General features: G+C 40.5%; 2 protein-coding genes across 2 annotated transcripts; one reads left to right on the plus strand and one right to left on the minus strand.

The window, feature by feature from the left end:
• Positions 1–4156: 4156 nt before the first annotated feature.
• Positions 4157–7198, minus strand: LOC308282866 (S-modulin-like; the record flags this gene model as incomplete). Its single annotated transcript, XM_080723253.1, has 3 exons — positions 4157–4290; positions 5836–5947; positions 6818–7198. The coding sequence occupies 3 exons, from the start codon at positions 7196–7198 to the stop codon at positions 4157–4159; spliced, it is 627 nt and encodes a 208-aa protein (XP_080579379.1).
• Positions 7199–13738: 6540 nt separating this feature from the next.
• LOC308283891 (germ cell-specific gene 1-like protein) lies at positions 13739–19100 on the plus strand (the record flags this gene model as incomplete). The annotated part of the gene is made up of 5 exons (XM_080724408.1): positions 13739–14042; positions 14689–14736; positions 16306–16458; positions 18035–18146; positions 18797–19100. 5 exons carry the CDS (start codon positions 13739–13741, stop codon positions 19098–19100), a joined length of 921 nt encoding a protein of 306 aa, XP_080580534.1.
• Between the last annotated feature and the right edge of the window lie 1647 nt (positions 19101–20747).

Consider the following 20747-nt stretch of genomic DNA (forward strand, 5'->3'; position numbering starts at 1 on the left):
GATGGTTATGTTGGCACAGTACAAGACAGATGGTTGATGTTTACAAAGGGTGTGTCTTAAATATAATGTAACTGTAAATGGCCAGGAGTTTCTCAGCACATTACCATCTTTCTGGTATGTAATGAGCGTTCACGTTGTACAATGTACTGTACATGTTGTTGAATAATAACCACTGTTGATAAAACATACATGTATACTGTATAAAACACACACACACACACACACACACACACACACACACACGCACACACGCACAGACACAGGTGTTTTGGAAAAAGTTCACACCATGCGGCAGATCAGAATTTAGGCCAGGGTATTATTGTGGGTCAGGGCTGAAGAGAAAGATGATCCACGTTACAATGAACACCTTTTAGTGCCTAATGGTTATATATACCTGGAATGTCCTTGATCAATTCTATTCTGCATCAATGTATAATTGTATATACACAACGTAGATGTATTTTGCTGTCAGATGTTTTAACAGGCCTCACTCTTTGGGCCAATGAAGTGTTTGTACATTGTTGCTTGTTTTATTTTTGGTAACTGTACAGAGAACATCTTTATGATGGTGTTTGATAAAAGGGCGACTTTCACCAGTCTGAATTTAGGAACAGAATTCAATTCATCCTTGATACTGGAGTCTGTTCACATTATTTCCAACAATATCATTTTGGGAAGTGAAGTTGGGACAGCAAATACTTCCCGCTTGTATGGATTGATATACAGGTACAGTAACAAGGAGGTTGCTTGAAGCAAAAGGTGGGAGACATAATAACCCATTTGAACAAATGCTGATAATATAGATTATAACATATGGACTGCATGTACAGTAGGTCTCTGTGTATACATGTTTGTGTCTGTCTCCACATTCTGATGTGGTTTGGATGTTCTGAGGTTTAATGGGATTTCTTCCTAGGTTTTTATTGTTTTAATTGTTTAATTGTTTATAACAATTATTGGGCAAGACTAATTCGATGTATAAAACAACAATGCATTCACCTTATATGGAAGATAACGTATTAATTTTCCTAGCACCACTGCATAAGTGGTGAGTAAAATAATAGCACAAATACAGCTTGTTTTTGTTTTAGATGAATGATAATCATCTTTAATTAACCACCTAACTCTTGTAGCCATTCAAGCCCCTATCAGAGTCGGTACCGCGGTGAAGAGCTATCCACCGCTGTGTAGTATTTTTGAGTCATAAAACTTGTGGTGAAGAGCTTTCCAACGCGAGTCCCGACACATCTCTCTGTTTTTACAATCAGACGGATCAACCCATCACCCCGTTCACTGATTGGTCAATCAAGACCAGTCAGTCACAGTGATAGTACTTCACCGTGACTGACTATGATGGCCTCCACTTATTTTCTGACTTGAGGTGGAAAGCTTTCCACCTAAAATTTGCGGTGGATAGCTCTTCACCCTGGACTCTGATAGAGGCTTCAGTTGACCAGGGTGCCTGAGGGCTCTACACTTGGCCTGCTCCTTTTTTTCCCTTCTCTATACCAAATCTCTTATCTGATCTACAAGCTCACAACAAGTCGCAATAGATTGGTTATTTTCGCGGAATGTTCGCACCAGAATAGGGATGTTAGATTTCATGTGGTTAATCCAGATTAACTTAATTACTTTTATTTAAACTTTCTTTGAAGCTATCCCAAACTGCTACAAGTTTTAATGTCATATATCTGTTGTAGAAATTGGACCCGTTTGTGTCAATGTTGTGCACTAAATGTGGCAAAGTTATTACATTCAATGTTTCTTGACAGAATCAAACGCTTCATGATGATGTAATTGTTGAGTTGCCCCTTGTGACAAATTATTTTCATAATGTGCATCAAATCCAATGTTCCTGATGTTTCCAGAATGTTTTATCATACTGTAGGTGACCATGTCGAGACAGTGTACTGTGGAATGCGCCGTCCAAATAAATCTCTTCCTTGAAAATGAAACATTAGGCTTTGATATATAAATATACCGTATACTGGTTATTTGTGATTTCTCAATGTCAGCCAGTTTTCTAATCTTCAACTGGTATTGAGTCAGTTCAGAAGGTGACTCTTGGACATGTTTGCTGTTTTATAATGTCAAGTAAGGTCAGAATGTGGAAGGCATAACCTTTAGGAAAGAACAAAGACTTACACTAACACAATTCCAAGTGCATTATAGCCATACATGGGTGTTTAGAGCATGTACCACCTGAGCTCTAATGCCTGACAGTGAGTCTCTGGCTCGATACCCGTCTGGCCAGACTAATTGCTGCATGTCTCTTCTCTCAGTTGAAGAGTAACTCAGAACACATGCTGTCCTTTCCATCCCATAGGTGCATTGGGAACACAACACTCATATGAATGCTAAGGGTTGATGCCCAATGAAAGTCAAGCAGAAACTGACAGTACTGGCTTCAGCCGCGGTGGTGGAGTCATGGCTTCCAGTTCCCACCTGATGATGTGTGGGAGTTTTGACTGCTCCAGATCGTACTGAATAACTGCTAGCTTGCATAGCGTCTTAAGACTACGACTCAAGTCTAGGATGTACAGGTCATCGTTGTGTTTGAAGTCTCCTTTAAAACCTCCAAAGATGAAGACAACTTCCCACCCCCACAGACATAGGCTACATGACTTTTTGGCAAGGCACTGCTGCGTATCCTCCTCAGTCTCAGCAGCCAGACGCATCCTGCTGACAGCTTTGGGCACTTTGCTGCTTGGTTATTCCTCAGTGTTACTTCTTTCTGGCTCTTAAAGCTTGTATTCTATCTGCAGGTGTTTTAGGCCTTTTCTCAGAAGCTGGACTTGATGATGTAGAAGCGTCATTGGGCTGAATTACGAATAGGTTCTAGGCGTATCAGGGTCTCCCAGGGGCCACATTTTGAAAATCTCCATAATGCATCTGACGGTTAATGCTGTCTGACATCAGTGCATCAGAAGTGGGACACACACACACACACACACACACACACACACACACCACACACAAGGAAAAAGGCCCAGGCTAGCTGTCTATACTGGTTTCGCCGAAGATAGCCCCCCCATCGTCAGATTGTACCACAACAGCTCCAATTGAAAGCGTCCTGTCAGACTGTGTTACAGTCTGGTATGGAAACTACACAGCCAGAGAAAATAAAAAACTACAGTAGAACGCATAATGGTAGGCGAACTTCCCTCGCTCCAGGAACTGTACAAGAAGAGGTGCGTATTCAAAGCTCGGTGCATCATCAAGGACAGGCACCATCGCAGCCACAAACCGTTCAAATCCCTACAACTACCACGGCCAAGGCGGCCAACCGTAGTATCAAGAGCCAGACCACCATTTTTTTTTTTGAATTTTACCCACTGTTTTACACCTGTAAACCTGTGATATGACAATAAAGATGATTCTGATTCTGCATGTTGAAAATGTCCATGTATAGTTTTATACTCTGAAATACTCTGTAGGCAGGATACAAGAGGAGGCAAACTGTTTATTAGCCTGTATAAAATCCAAAGTGAGGTACAAAAAGATTTAGATGAGCAACAAAGTTCAGCAGACTAAGCTATTGACAGAAGGAGGGGGGGGGGAATCTCACGTGAAAGAAAGTACAAATTATCCCTTTGAGTTCCAAACCCATATTACCGCAACAAGAAAGACCAGTAAGGAGTTTGTTTGTCTCAGTTGACCTTCAGCTCCTAATAGGATTGGTTCGAACAGAGGGATTGTTAACTTGAGCCTAATTCCTCTCTCAGGGGTCTGTTTCTAGCAATTAGTTTAATGAATGACACAGTGTACACAACCATGATAATGTAAACTGGTGCTATAGATTCATGTTCTCAATGGACAAATGATATTACCAGCTATAAACTATGTCAAAAATGTTAATAAAGTTAAGTCAGACATTGATGGCGCATCATAAGTTGTCTATAGTATACAGTATACAAACAGAATGTTATGTACTGTACTGTACATTATATGTGCACATTTATTCAAAAAGTGGGCCAGACTCAAGGAACTATTCCTGAGAGGTTATCTAGACTGACTTGTATAGGAGTCAGCTATTTCCTGTACCACACATCCAGGAAAGTGGTCATTTCTTGCCATGTGTAGTGTACAACAGTGTACTGTAGTGTTGTACTGAGGAGTCAGGTCAACAGCATGTAAACAGTAAAGATTTGAACAGTCATCTATCCAAAGGATAATGCTTCTTTTCCTTCAGTTTGTCTTTGATCTTCTGGGGCTCATCATACTGTATCAACCTCAGAATGTCTTTGTTATCCATTACACCTTGAATGAACTCTCCTTCAGAGATGTTATCTGTGGCAAAAAAAAGGAAAAGAGAAAACATGTTATTGGCTTAATTATGTGTGTGTGTGTGTGTGTGTGTGTGTGTGTGTGTGTGTGTGTGTGTGTGTGTGTGTGTGTGTGTGTGTGTGTGTGTGTGTGTGTGTGTTGACATACAAATAGAAGGTTAAAACATCTGTGTTTAAACACATTTTTATGAATCATTAACATTAAACACATTTTATTATCAATGTTTCAACCTTATAGGTCTTCATCAGGCAAATTGTGAAAAGCTGACTCATTTAAAACACAACATTGACACAAGGAATTAACCACTAAAATTATCCCCCAGGGCTCTGTAATTGGTCCCGCACCGTTTTCCCTCTATGGACCGTTTTCCCTATAATCTCACAGCTTGAGCTTGTTGATCAGCTATTTTTGCCAAATGTTCACCAATTTACCACTAATATGAAATGACCAGGATAGGGAGTAGGGACACTAAGGTTCAAGAGGTTAAGAATAAGAATGTATGGATTACAGAGCTAGTGTAGCTGCCTGACAAAAATATGAGAGAAAGATGTAGGAATGTAAACAATGAATGTGTATATGAGGGACAGGGAGACAGACAGACAGTGGAGATACAGTAATGTACAACTGGTAATCACATGCAGCACTAATGTCATGGCTTTACATAGAAATAATATAGGGCATAACTCCTGGCCTAGATTTGTGCTCTACTGAGCATGCCAGGCCCATTCAGCTTTCATAATCTATTTTCTTTTATATATAATCGCAGAGCAATATTGCCTGCAGGCTATGAGAAAAGCTTGTTAACACCAAATGTACATTTTAAAGATTTCAACATTCCACAGTCTTGATGTCCATATTTTAATTGACTGTGAGTGTGAACTTCTGTAACTGTAATGTAAATTACACTACAGATATTCTTCTTGCAAAGGAATCGCACGCTGAGAGCTGGGCAGCAAAAACCCACAAATTGCAAACTTGGACTGATGATACAAACGTTAGTAGCCACCGCAAGAAATTAACAATCAGACTTTGAAGATTACAGAGGCATTTGAATAACATAAATCTGCCCATAATCTGTTTCGATCGTGTTCTTGTATTTTGTTTTTTATTGTACTAATATAGGTTTTGTAAGTATCTCACAACTCTTTGTGAGAGGTTCACAACTATTTTATCGTGATATGTGCTTTGTTATATTATATTAAGTGTTGTGGAGTGACACTTCAGGATCTATCTATCTATTGGATCTTCCTCTAATATATATAGTATTTTTAGGAAAGTCCTATTTAATAAACCATTTGTATGAAACATTAAAACAATAGATGTGACATGTGAGTCCTCCTTTTGGAATTGTGCTGTAGGCCATGCCTTCATAAATGAACATGTGTGTGTGAAGATGTTTGCACGTTTGGGCGACTGTATGCAAAGCTGTGTGTGTGTGTGTGTGTGTGTGTGTGTGTGTGTGTGTGTGTGTGTGTGTGTGTGTGTGTGTGTGTGTGTGTAAATACATTAGGTCAGTGTGTTAAGGTATAAAAGCTATTTTTGACTTGCCATTTTCTTTCTTTCCAAAGAAGTCCCAGATCTTTTCAGTCCTCTTTTCTGGTGTGTTTTCATCCTCAGGGAGATTCTTCTGGTCACCAGCAGGGATCATGCTGAATATTGCCTAGATGACAATAATGATTAGAACATATCTGAGAAGGGCATGCTGAAACACATGGAATGCTGTAGGAATGGCTCCTTTGAAAATGAATTCAAATTAAACACCCTATGAATACATTACACTCAGTATTAAATTAGCACAACAGCAATAATTTGCAATTGCCTCATGCCTTTTTATAAACATGTGTGTTGAACTATGACATTGTATTGAACAGAATAATAGTAAATGCTTTAGAGTTTCTATAAGACATACAACACAATTGCAGAGACACACCAAGAAGTGTAACAGTCAATTTCTTAACGTCATGCTGAGTCTATGCTGAGCATTAAAGCTATGCTTACAGGATAACGACATCAATCAAAGTATTGTTTTACAGTAGCAAATGCTTGGACTCAATGTTTCCATAATGCACCATTTGTTTCTTTGTAGTGTCTTTAAATTAAATTGTGATGAAAATGTGTGCATTGGCCAAATCATTATGTGTTAATTAATTTCATTGTTCATTACCTAACATACAGTATAGTCACAATGTTTATTTCTAGGTTCACATTTCAGGACATAGCCAAGCGGAAATTGCATTTCTCATCTCTCAAATCTCTCATGCATGAGACCAGGGGCGGCAGTGCCTCATGAGGTAGAGCGGGCTCCCCCAGAGTTAGTGTCTAAGTGTCCTTGAGCAAGACACTGAACCCCCTATTGCTCCCAATGAGCAGATTGGTGCCTTGCATATGGTTTCCTCCGCTGTCTGCCTAATGCACAATCATTGTAAAGCGCCTTGGATAAAGGTGCTATAGTATATGAATGCACCATTTATTATTTACCCGGGTTTGAATCCAAGGGTAGAACATAAAAGTTATGGATTTAGTTCTGTACCTTTACGATATCATGGATTTCATTTTTGCTGATGGTTCCGTTCCCATCCACATCATAGAGGGCGAAGGCCCACTCCAGCTTCTGCAGTGTTTTGCCACCAGAGGTGAGGTGCAGAGCCACAATGTACTCCTTAAAGTCCAACGTGCCATCTGCGTTGGTGTCGAAACTCCTGAACACGTGTCGTGCGTACGCGGTGGGGTCTGCGTTGGGGAAGAAACTGGCATAAATGGCTTCAAACTGCTTCTTGGTGATTTTACCACCAGGACATTCCTTGAGAAAGGACTGGTACCAGGTACAAAGCTCAGCCTCTGCGTACTTGGTGTTGGATGTCAGGTCTTCCAGAAGTTCCTTTGACAGGGCCCCACTCTTACTGTTCCCCATGCTGCAAAGACAGTCTCAACACTTTCTTAACGCTTGTGATTTCCTTCTTCTCTTTTTCTTCTCACGGTCCGTGTCTCGGATGGGAGAAAACCTCTTGCTGCTTCTTTAGTCTGTCCTCTCATGCACCCTGACCACTCCTCAAAGTGTTGGATGGGATTATGGCCATCACTACCCTTAATCCACAAAGGCTGTCTTGAAGATTAAGGGGATGACCACATCACACAACTACTGTAAAATCCTGAGTGTAAATTTAACACTGATAGTGTACAAATTGGACCAAATGGACCCCTGGGTACCTTTGGCCAGTAGATAAATTACTTGGCTCAGAACAAATTCTGACACATACACACCCCACCATTGTGTGTGTGTGTGTGTGTGTGTGTGTGTGTGTGTGTGTGTGTGTGTGTGTGTGTGTGTGTGTGTGTGTGTGTGTATTGTACATATTTTATTTTGATTGTATTATATTGATTCATTGCGTACACTTCTGCTTTGGCAATGTAAGCGTACTGTATGTTTTCTCATGCCAATAAAGCCCTTTGAATTGAATTGTGTGTGTGTGTGTGTGTGTGTGTGTGTGTGTGTGTATATATATATATGTGTGTGTGTGTGTGTGTGTGTGTGTGTGTGTGTGTGTGTGTGTGTGTGTGTGTGTGTGTGTGTGTGTGTGTGTGTGTGTGTGTGTGTGTGTGTGTGTATTGTACATATTTTATTTTGATTGTATTATATTGATTGATTGCGTACACTTCTGCTTTGGCAATGTAAGCGTACTGTATGTTTTCTCATGCCAATAAAGCCCTTTGAATTGAATTGTGTGTGTGTGTGTGTATATGTGTGTGTGTGTGTGCGTGCGTGCGTGCGTGCGTGCGTGCGTGCGTGAGTGAGTGAGAGAGAGAGAGAGAGAGAGACTGGCCTGCTCAACAACGCCCCTTGGTCACTCAGGCCTGTAACTGGTCACCAGCGGTATTGCAGCGCTTGATACTGACATAGTCGGTAACATACGGACAAAGTCACTCTTAGGAGACGGTGTGACCACCGCTCAAAAAGTGTTCAGAGTGTAGGTGACTTTGAAGTTATAGCCACTCTTAGGCAGCATTTTAGACAATAAACTATGTGGACTATCTGTAGAGTGTATGTATTTCAATCAATTTGGTTTGTACACTCCTAAAAAGTGGTAGTATTGCTGCTTGCAGCGTTATGTCCTGAGCTTGTGGCCATTGGGAACGGGGTGATTGCTTGGTCCCCAGAAGTGCACATTTATGAAACGTATAGATATTCACACAACGGCTGATGCAGCCATGCAAGGCACCAACCATCTGCTTCTTGCTCGGAGAATTAGAGTTTCAAGCAAGCTCTTGCTCATTGTCATGTCAAAATGATACCAGGAGGGGTGAGTATCGAAACTGGAAACAAGCAATTCCCATGCTCATACCTCCTGAGTCATTGCCATTTAAACGGGTATTTTTGGGGGGTTCAGACGTTATTGAATGCTGAAGGTCTTTATGAAGCCCCTGTGTGGGCTGCTGTTGTACAACGAGGTGAGATTATCAGTGTGTCTGCCGGTGTAATAGCCTCTGTACAGATTATGAGACCATCTGTTCCAGTTGTTTTGCTACACCAGAGTGACTGATCATTAAGGAATTGAGATCAGTATATGCTGTGTAATGTGAGAGTACTGTCCTATGAATAAGCAATAAGATTTGGGACTAGATGGGGGATTTTCTCCAACTCTAACTATTGGATAAAATTATGTGATAATGGGGAGAAAACAATATCACAGACTTCCCTGTGTATACACATACCTGATGTTTATATGTTTATAACCTAGGAGTAAGAATCTTGCACTTTCAAGCACCTGAAGGTCAAACAGTTCTCTTTCTTATACTTTATTGTCTCCACCAGGCTGAAGGCATGGCTAAGACTATGTTTTGTACCCTGTCTGTACGTCTGTGTGTCTGTCTGTGAACAGCTAATCTCCCCCATCATTGGTCAGAACGACATGAAACTGTGCACACAGCACACACTCGCTGTATGTCAGAGCAGAACCTCTGCCCCAATTCTGAACATAGCTGGCCCACAATAACCTACCTGACCTGGCAGAGACCTGTCCCCAGAAGATAACTTTTTCTAGTTGTTGTTAGTGGTAGTGGTAGTAGTATATAGTGGTGGTAGTGGTCAGGGACGTGCAGAGAATGTTAGAGAGGCAGGGGCTGACATTTCTAAAAGGGCCTTTTGGTGAACATATCCACACCACACATTAAGCTTAAAAAAGGCAATAGGCCTACTGGAGATATGGCGTATGGCATGGATTTCTACACAGTGAGGGAAATGTTTTCAACATAAGATGCTGCATTCAAGTTCAGGAGAGTTTGGACAAGGCAATTCTCTTGAATGCTGCCTTCAGGTATGGCATGGAAAGAGGGCATCTGCGTTTCTTTCACTAAAAGTGACAAAAACTGCATTCATGGTCTGGAGAGGGCACTTTTTACAGACAGGTAAAAGGGCAGGGGCTCAAGTCCAGTCCCCTTTGATGTCTATGTGTGCCTGGTAGTGGTAGTCGTGGTAGTAGTAGTAATAGTAGTAATAGTAGTAGTAGTAGTAGTAGTAGTAGTAGTAGTAGTAATATTAGTAGTAGTAGTAATAGTAGTTGTAGTAATCCTGCTACAATATCAGTAACAAAATACTGTTACTCTTATGCAGTAACAATAAAGAACACCTTGAACTCTTGAACCTTTAACCCGGAACAGGTCAGCGAGAGTTAATTGTTTTTTCTCTGTGGGAGGCCCAGAAGCTGCTTTGAATGTATCAACCTGACAAATATAGGATGTCGTTTTATTTTAATCTAATCCTGCGTGGTCCATTACTTATGGAGCATTTCTGTTCTTGTTATTCCAAGGTATTAAGTTGTACTCTGGATATAGCTATATGTAACAGCAAAACCAAAGGAAATTGGAAAAGTGTGGTTGTGGGTATGTGTGTGTACTGTACTGTGTATGCACGTGCGTGCATGCACGACATGACATTTTTTATGTGTCTTCCTCATACCCTGTGGAAGGCAGCATGCCTGCCGAAACATTGTGTTTTTAATCTCTCTCTCCATTATTAAAGTATTTGGCACTGAAGCTACGAGTGGGCGGCTACTTTGATCTCCCTGTAACATGTGTACCTAAAAAAAATGTTTTCCATCTCTGTGCTTGGTGCAGCAGAGGTGATTGAATTGTGTTGTGTGCACCCTGTTAACATAATCTGTGCATGCAGGGACTGAAACAAGCCACAGTTGGATAATAATAATAGACCTAATAATAACCAGTAAGACTCCCTAATCGGGAGATAAGCGACCGTAGGTGGCTTATCTCCACAAATAGGGCAAAAATGTGTTTTTCCCAAATCTTCCTCATCCATGTTGATGACATGAGTGTAGACATGCTGTGTAGTGATATGACAAAAATGTGTTGTAAAAATCGTCCTGAAGGTGGCGCTAGAATAGGGCCATGTGAGAAATGAGGGGTGGGGTCTCCGCGTTGCCTTGGCGGACGAATAGGTACCGGCCCCGGCTCTCCCGGACGCTCCTAGCCCGAGTTACGGCATTTTATGTGCGCTGCAGTGGCAGGGGGTCCTCCACTGCGGGCGCCACCACTTTTGCATCCGTTCTGGAGCACCAGGAGTCGGTGGTCCCCGGGAATTCCCCGCGAGCAGCCCCGTTGGGGTGGTCATTTGGGCATTTTTGCACATTTGGTCATTTTTTACATCTGGGGGTCCCCCAGGCCGGGGGTCCTTGGAGGTTGTAGTTTGGCAGGCAAGGAGTGTGTGTGTAAAATGTGGCATGGATCGGGTCAACGGGTGCGGAGATATAAGCAGGGAAAAAGTGTGACGTGTGATGTGTGAGCACATTTGGTCATTTTTTTCATCTGGGGGTCCCCCAGGGACCTGGGGGTCCCTGGGGCTCCGGGGGTCCTTGGAGGTTGTAGTTTGGCAGTCAAGGAGTGTGTGTGCAAAATTTGGCATGGATGGGGGCAACGGTTGTGGAGATATGAGCAGGGCAAAAGTGTGACGGACTCACTCACTCACTCACTGACAGACAGACAGCCTGTGGAGGTTTTGGTAGTAAATGCGACCTACGGTCGCAATAATTACCTATATTATCCCACAGGGGAAATTCAGTTACAGCTTAACCCAGCTGAGTGCTGCCCACAAGGAGCGCAGGGGAGGGGAGCAGTCATGGACACTTCGACACATACTGTAGCTGGAGCTTGAATCGTACCTGGGACCTCTGGGACATCCGGAGTCCTAGGCATGGACACTAACCATTCAGCTATGGCCGCTGTGACATGATCATGTGCAGGTCACAATTCTAAAGTACACAGTTCATTTGGATGCGTCTTTAATAGGACAGTTGATATAGCCTTAAAATTGAGAAGGCTATTACTTTGGTATTCCAAAACAATTCCTTAAATATAAGTTAAATATGTAAAAAGCACATTCTTAAGGTTAATCCTCGAGTATCAGTCCAAATTCACATTGCACCACTATGCTCTTCATCGTTATCTTTACAAAATTGGAGATTAAGAAACAGGCAAACAAACTACAGTACTAGTTTCAAACAGCACAGTGTTATTTTATATAAACAAATGAAAGCACAGCACAGTATGTGATAGTAACCTTGAGTACACCTTTGTGATCGTACACAAGTCAAGAACATACACAAACAGACATCCAAATCTCACATCTGCCAGCTGAATACATGGATAATACATGGATCATTCTATCAAAAGGAGCTCATCTCTAGCAGGTATTATACAGTATTATGCAAAGGAATCATGGTCAGGAAAAATCCACCATACTACAACAAAGGCTTACTATTTCATCAAGTTTAGTGTTGGACATTTTCCAGTTCAATTCAAATGACACGCAACAGCAAATGTTAATGGAAAGAACATGGGCCACTGGATTCTATATACTTTCTGACAGTGTGTTGTGTTTGCCTGGTTTTAGGGAGAAAACAAACCTAAAAATCACTATAATGTGTCACTAGTTAGAACTGCTAGAAAAAAAGAAAATGGTACTACAGTACTACCAAATGACAGGAGTAGAGTCCTGTTGAGCTGAGGAAAATCCCATTGCACTCTAATTAAGGTTATGTCAAAACCCTATACACACAATACTCCCTATACTGGTAAGACACCCTAAGGGCGAGAAGGGACGTCTGACATCATAGATGTCTGACGTCATAGACCACATGAGACTGACACAATATGTCCATATATGGGCATTCCCAGATATGGGCTTAAAATTGATGACATCAGAGATCTCCATATATGGGCATAAAACGGACAAGGACATGTATTGATGACATCAGGGATCTGATGCCATCAAGACACGCCTCAGTGTGACATGAGGCGTCACGCCTCAGCATGACATGTGACGGACGGACATGATCTCTGCAGGTTTTCATTCTAAATGTGATGTACGGTCGCAACTATACGAATTGGTTGGTAACAGTTCCGGCAGAAAATTCAATTCCAGACTTACCTTTCCTTGGCCACATTGCGACTTTTGACTGGGGGATCCCGAGGTGTTCATCCTCCCATGTGGTCTTTGGTCTGCCCTGTCGTCTACTCCAGGTCTCTCCTGAACATTCAATTCACTACAATGCAATTTGGACAACTGAATGCCGTGGCTGAAAAACAAAAACAAAACATGACTATTGTTGTTATTATGTTGAGGGAATACACAGGAGTTTATCCCCAGGTTATCATTATTGAGAGAGAATCTTAGAAACAGTTGTGTTGTAGTATGAGAAAGTAGGTACAGTAACATTTGGGAATAAAGTCACCTCTCGCCATAAATATGTATCAAGTTTCTTTGATTTTTATTGTCATATTAAGTGTATTGTTGCTTATGTGGGTATGTATTTTATACTCACAATTGGACATACAGTAGTAGTCCAGGTAATGATATGGAATATTTTGTCTACTGCAGTAGAGTAGTTTGAGGTACTAGAATTAGTGTACAGCAATATTATGGTTAGAGGTTAAGAATTTGTGGGGAGTATGGGGACAGATATCATGGGGAAAGGACACTATTTGTCATCTGTTTTCACATGTAACAAGCAACATCAGTAGACAATGAGCAGATTGCTACAGTATGTTCCCACATGCTGCCGCCTTACGTTATTCCTCACATGAGGGTATTCATATTATGGAACAGTGCGCTGACTGTGATATGTTGAACAATGCTTGCAATAACTCTGAGAAACACTTCAACATGGCATGCAAAATAGCAACTATAAAGTACCTGTTCAAGATTAAGAGAGCAGAGAGCGAAGCATGAAAGAGTCCCCTGGAAGCAGAGAAACAGAAAAGGACAGACTTGTCAGGATGTGCAGCATCCACCCTCCACCCAACAAACCTCAAACTCAAGCAGATTATGACGATTTGATTTGAGTTACTGTATCGGGGGCGGGTGAACCATGGTGGCTACACATCAGCCAGGATTAGTTGCCTTATCATTTCATTTCATCTTGCCTGCATGGTCTTGACCATGATGCTGGTGGAGCGTGGTCGGCGGGCTTCTTTGGCGATCACCCTCAGCTTTGTGGCGTTTGCCTTTGCCTTGTCAGCTGTGACCACCAACTTCTGGTGTGAGGGGACGAGGAAGGTGGTCAAGCCCTTCTGCACGGGACCCCCGATGGCGGCCAAACAGTCGTTCTGCATCCGCTTCAACAGCTCCAACATCAATGACAGCCGACTGGTCCAGTACATCTGGGAGACAGGAGAGGACAAGTTTCTTATGAGGAAGTTCCACACAGGCATATTCTTGTCCTGTGAGCAGGCTTCAGATATGAAAGGTGAGAAACAATCGGTCCTGCCTCCTCAGGTGTTGCATAGACAGGAAGCGATGGAGGAAGTACCTGCATCAAAACAAGATTCACTTTTCAAGTTGTACTGTAGTAGGAGGTTTTAGTGCTCATCTAAGATCCACAGCATATGGAAATGTTGTTCATACGGGTCCTATATTATCTACCACTACCCAAGTGAGAAGTATGGTTCTATAACAGATCAGGCTTACAGTATGTTTTTTTGTTTTGTTTTGTATTGTTATTGGTTGTGATCTTTGATAGGCTAATAACATTTGGTTTTGAATTTTTGAATTGAGGTTGGGATGAATGGCAAAACAAGTGGCAAATCGAGTGAAGTGAGTTTAACGTTGTTTAATGCAATCAGATAGGACTTTTCTTTTTGAAGGTATGGGCTGTCAAGGCCAGAAAGTCGTTTTTTGCTCCTTCCCTTTATTGAAATAATTGCCATCATGCCCTTAAGCAACACATTTAGGTCAACACCAAAATTATTATTTTTTGGTGAGAAAAGGTTTGGCAAAACTGAGCAGGCAGGTCTTCTTTAGACCTCTTAACATTAGCAACACTAATGCAAATCAAGATGATCATCTGATGAACTATATCAAATTGATTTAATTGTTGTTTTGTCTCATTACAGGTTTTGTCTGCAGAGACTTCTCAGATATAGCACCTGAACAAGAACGAGGTTGGTGAAATGCTGGCAATTTGATTATGCATTTATTTACTTTTGAATGTAGAGTACAGTATATGCCAGTACCATTTAAGCTCTTTTGTTCCCTTCAGCTTCCTAAGCAAAGCTCTGGACTGCTCATTCTTGTAGCATGATTTAATGTCTACTCTTCTCCATCTACTCTTCAGGTTTTCACACAGTACTGTTAGAGGGTGGGTTGTACTGTAGGGGTGCAACAGTTAAACTAGGCTTATCGATCTAACGATTATGAAACAATACATTTGAATAAAATAATCAAAAAATAGTCAAGCTAGCTTAGATAGTCAATATATCTGCTTATCACTTTTGTATACATTTTTAAATGGATAAAATAGGGCAGAAGTATTTAATCAGACTAATCAATGTTAAAACATCTGCTAAATTAATTTGATAATAATTTTAAAATATATTATCCAAAAAACACACTTTTATTATTAATTTATGTTATTCGATGAATTAAACACTTTTTTTATTTTATATTATTCAAATAATTGTAAAGGTCATTGATAGAGTAATCGTGAAGAAGATAATCAATAGTTGCAATACTAGTCGAAATGGTATATGCATGATATAGAACCAAAATATCTATACACATGGTATGTACTATAGTGTGTTGAGCTCCACCATTGCAACCTATTCAATTTGATACGCATGTTGTCTTTCACCCTCTCTGCCATACATTTTCTGTCCATATAGATTATGTTTCTATATATAAATATATCAGAATAATAATCTTGTCAAAATGTTTAGCTGCCATCATACGGAACCAAATTGTTTCAAATTGTATCACAGCACAGTGGGAAAGAAATCATTGATAAGACTTGCCTGGAAGAATTCACTTACGGTAGCCTGACTAACCTTTGGCACAGAGATGGTCTGTGTTTCAGCTTGTGACGGCTGGGGATATAGGACAGTAATCTATTACTAATAGGCTAACAATACAAACATAACACACTATGTGACAGATTCTCACATGCTAAACGATTAATACAAAATCTTGTCATCTTGAAAAACATGACAGTACTGTCATTCTGTCATAACATTGACTAAATATTCCCTTGAAGTTTATCCACACTACACCCCAAACATGTTTCATAACACACAGATCCTATTCTTTGTCCTCGAGCCCAGTTTTCATAATTTATCTGTTGTACAACTGTGTCTGTGCTGAGGCAATCTACAAACTAAAAATGTGTCATAATGGATTGTGATCTTTGGCACAGTGCACTGTTGTAATAGAACAGAGTATAAATGACTGTTTTAGTCTCACCTCGGCTAATCTTAAAGATAATGAGCAGCTTTCATCGTTATAACTCTATGCTTTCATCATTCTCATCACAATCAGCAGGCATGTTTACACAAACCCCTTTGGTCATTCCTACTAGGGTGAGACAGATAACAGGAAACCTTTGCAACCACTCTCAATCTAGCCAGTTTACATGAATGCCCTCTACCACACATGGAATTATTCTCCAGGAGGATATTAAAAGACTAATTGCGACTAATTGTGCATGTCTGTCTGTCTGTCTGTCTTTCCTCTCTCAGGGGTCTTATGGTTGTGTATAGTAGCTGAGTGTCTCTACCTGGCCCTGTTGTTTACGGGTGGGGCCATGTTGATCCTGGAACAGTGTCCATGCTTCAGTGTCATGAACAAGCTAAAGCTCAATGCCTTCGCTGCCATGTGCATTGCCTTGTCAGGTAGGGAAGGAAGCCACAGTCGAATGTGTGGTGTGTCTGGTGTATATTAATGTTATTACATGTTGTTAAATATTCTTCCATCTTCTCCTACACATCCGCCCTTGGCTTCTAAGTAGGTTTGCAAAAGGACTTTAGCTACTACAAGTAAATCATTGTTTAAAGTTATTCAGTTATTCCTTGGCCAATGACAAACCATTCCACAACATTTAATGCAAATCCCTTAAGCTTTGGAATTTGAGGTATCCTGGAAACAGACACACTAACAAACGTGGAATACTGTCCATCTCTATTGTTGAAGGTAATAACACATGTATGTGTTTATACAGTAATTAGTGTGGTTACCAGACTATTGTTCTAGCCCTAAAGCTTTCTGTAAACATTTATTTAGTAAGAGTAAACCTGTTTTCATTTAACTTTTCTGTAAACCCAAAAGTCCACTGTGTTCAATGGAGTTTTTTCTGCCCCTTTTCTGATTGGATAATACAATGTCCAATCGGACAGGATTGGTCATGCGTCACGTGACATCAGAATATGTAATATAAATGGTGAGATGGAATTCATTTTCCAGCGGGTTCCTCAAGACTCGCGTCAGTGCAACCACACTTGCAATCTCCCAGAATTGCACCTTTCTAGTTATTTTGTGCTACAGAAGCATGGAGAGCTATGCACCATGCCTATAATGTCAGTATCTGATTAGTTACTGTGACATGAGAAAAGAACATTAACATAAAATAAAATATAAGTATCTACAGTAATTATTACTGTATATCGGCTTTGATTTTGTTCAATAACATCTAAGGCACCACTGGGGGAAAACATAATGGCACAATGCTGACTAGTGCAACATGAGGAGCAATGGTCTGTCCAAAACCCACTGCTTCAGAGGATTTAAAAAGTGGTTTGTAGACTAATCGGATTGGAGCTGGGACAGTGGTTTTGGGCCATGACAAGCCAGGCCCAGCGGAGACCCCTCCAACACTCTCCCCTTCTCTTGACCCCCATCTCTCTGTTGTTAATGTTGTTTAATTCCAAGAAAAAAGCAACTGTGCCAAAGCAGCATGTTGGCCGAGAGCTGGCAGAGAGGAGGTGCGACATCCAGACACAACCCTGCTCACCTCGCCAGTGTCCCAACGTCCCATTGCAACATGCAGATGAAAGCAAGAACATGTTTCAGCCTTGAACACTCTGTCTTCTGACATATTTGTAATAAAATGTAATTAGGAGTAAATGATTGCTTCTTGGACATTTGTCTTTTCATGAATTTGTCAGAAAAATAAAACCATTTAAGTTATGTGTAGCCAGACCCATAATGGAATTTCCCATGACTGTATAACTGCCAATTACTCTTCATTCTAATTTTCTCAGTAATATACTTGTTTCCACACAAAGATTAGCATATTGTATGTCATATGTAAATTATGGAACTCTGCCATGCGGTGCCTTCATTATAAAGTGCATTGGTGTAATGAGCTTGCAAAACAAATTTAATTAAATGATAGCTGGATAATGCTTACATTGTACACATTTTTAATGTGCCAACATTGGTTTGTTCTTATTCCCCATCCCATGCACCCAGGCCTTTGTGGGATGTTGGCAGTTATGATGTTCTCCACCATTTTCCAGTTGGCTGTGAAAATAGGCCCAGAAGACTGGAGACCTACATCCTGGGACTATAGCTGGTCTTATGCGTAAGCAGTGCATCTGTCATTTTCTACTAGTGTGTCAACCACATAGCTTCCAGCCAAAGACCTGTGTTGCATGTAATACCCCGTCTCTAACCTCACCTTCCTGTCGTGTCGCTAGATACTGTATACTCTCCTATCTAAATACAAACCTAACAAAAATATTTAACCACCTTTTAATGAAATGAAATCTTTGAAAGTAGCTGATCTACAAGCTCACAATGATTCACATTTCTGTGTGTTGTGAGCTTGCAGATCTGCAAAATGTATTTCCGCCTAAAATAGTATGCCCAAAATTGGGACCCCAGGGTTAAAGGGATAGTTCATCCCAAAAAAAAAAAGAAAAAAAAAAAAAGATTGTGGTTCCCTATGGAGACACAAAGAGCCTGTTTTGTTCCCTATGGAGACACAAAGAGTCTCCTCAAATTATTGGCTTAGGAATGCGACAATAACAAAAAAATATCCATTAATTCAAGTCTCCACAGAGTGAGTAACCGATAGACAAGAAATTTCATTTTGGGGGTGAAACCGGTGAACTATCCCTCTAAAGTGGTAAACAATCTGTCATGTGTTTGAGGCTTATTGGATATTGAGGACGTGTGCACAATGAGGTTATGTCATTTATGTAACAGTCAAATGTGTCCCCTACCCCCCAGGTTAGCGTGGGGTTCCTTCGGCACCTGCATGGGCTCTGCAGTGACTGCATTGAACAGGTATACCAAGACTATTGTAGAGTTCAAATACAAACGGCGTAACATTGAGAAGAACCTGAGAATCAAGCAGAAGCTGATGGAGCTGGAGATCCAAGATCAGATGTGGGACATGTACTCGACCACTGCGCCCATGGGCACAGACAACCCACTAGCACTGTCTACCAATGGACACAAACCACCACATGAAACCACCTACTTGGTTGATATGGACAATCTGCCTGAACCACAGGGAGAAGAATGTTGCTAAAATGCCACCAACCCTGGCCCAGTATGAGGACTTTATGGGGTTGATTACAATGACACAGATTAAATGTGGTCATTTGGAAAACACTTCCAATTTGGGCCAAGCTCAACGGATGATACAGAACATTACAGTTATGGTCAACTTACAGTATGTGAAAACAATATTGTGTTATGCCATCAGAGCACAATTACTATACTGTGAGTGTGACCACATGCATGTCTGTAGAAGGGAATGAGTGACACCCAGTGGTAAAAGAAAGTATCACACAATCCTGGAAAGGTTCATGCATGTGGCTTATTTATCACATACAGCTGTTAGCAACATTGCAGGCAATGACAATGTTGTACTCCAACTTGGTTTCCTCAACTATATTAAAAACATAATTAAATAAAATAAAAGACATACCACAAAGTCCCCAAATTGTTTTGTGGGGTCCCCAGATGATTGGCTTAATGTGCAACATTGTTTTCTCACTCAACAGTAAACAAACCAACATAACGTTTAAGTGTATGGAGGGTATCTGCACATTTCTAAAGTGACAATTTGAGTACTTTTTAATCTAAAATGACAAATTAAACATTGGTCAAATTGTCAAATATTAGAGGCAGAAATTAGAACCGTGTCATACAAAATGTAATGCCTCAACTCTTAGTGCTCATCAGGGTGGGGGGGTCCCCAGTTAAAATTATTATTTTGGGGGTCCCGGCTTGAAAAGGTTGAGAACCAGATGGTTTGGAAGCCAGAAAATAAAGAACTAAAACCGTTTTTGAGGCATGTTGTGTATGTACTGTACAAGATTATTATAAAGCAGTTCTTATTTTTTTGCGAGAAACAAGATGAGAACTATTTTAATCAAAAATATAACTTTTAATTAAATGATTTACTCTGTTTATTTAACATGCACATACAATAATTTACAAGTATCAAATAGCTTATACTGCTGCATTATGCAACACTACATTATACATTTTACATATTTATTAGAAAGAGAAATATGATATACAGCAAATAGTATGATTTCTGTCATTATTCTTTATAGCAATTAACCCTTCAAGTATAGACTTCATGAGATAATTTACTCAGATCTGGAATGTCTGGAAGACATTCTTTGTAATACATCATATAGGAATATGGATATAGGGTATTTCACATACATACATACACTGTTCACCTAGTCTCTTCTGGTAGTATATAATACCCATAGAGTTATACAATAACCCATAACATTCATGTGAACTGAGGTAGTTATTATATTTTTTTTGACACTTGCTTTGGCAATGTAAACATATGTTTTCTCATGCCAATGAAGCTCCTTGGAACTGAAAAGTAGGCTGCATGACAGCACTGTTTCACAAACAGTGAATCGGGTCACAGACCCATTGCTATTGGTCTCAAGTGGTCTAAATATAGCGGTTTGTATTTCCTACATAAAAAAATAAAAACAATATTCAAAATAATTTCAGAAATAAAATGTAAAACAATCCAGGCATTGACACTAAGGCTTGCCCACCTGCCCCCGGCAGGTAAATAAAACGTCAGGGCAGGTGAAGTTGGCTTTCAGGTTGCCCGACAGGGCAAGAGCTCATTTGAGAGGAGACACAAATGTCTATAAACACAACACAAGATATCTGTCTATAAACACCTGAACGT

The sequence above is a fragment of the Nannobrachium achirus genome (assembly GCF_963921795.1).
Source record: "Nannobrachium achirus genome assembly, chromosome: 4".
NCBI lineage: Eukaryota > Metazoa > Chordata > Actinopteri > Myctophiformes > Myctophidae > Nannobrachium > Nannobrachium achirus.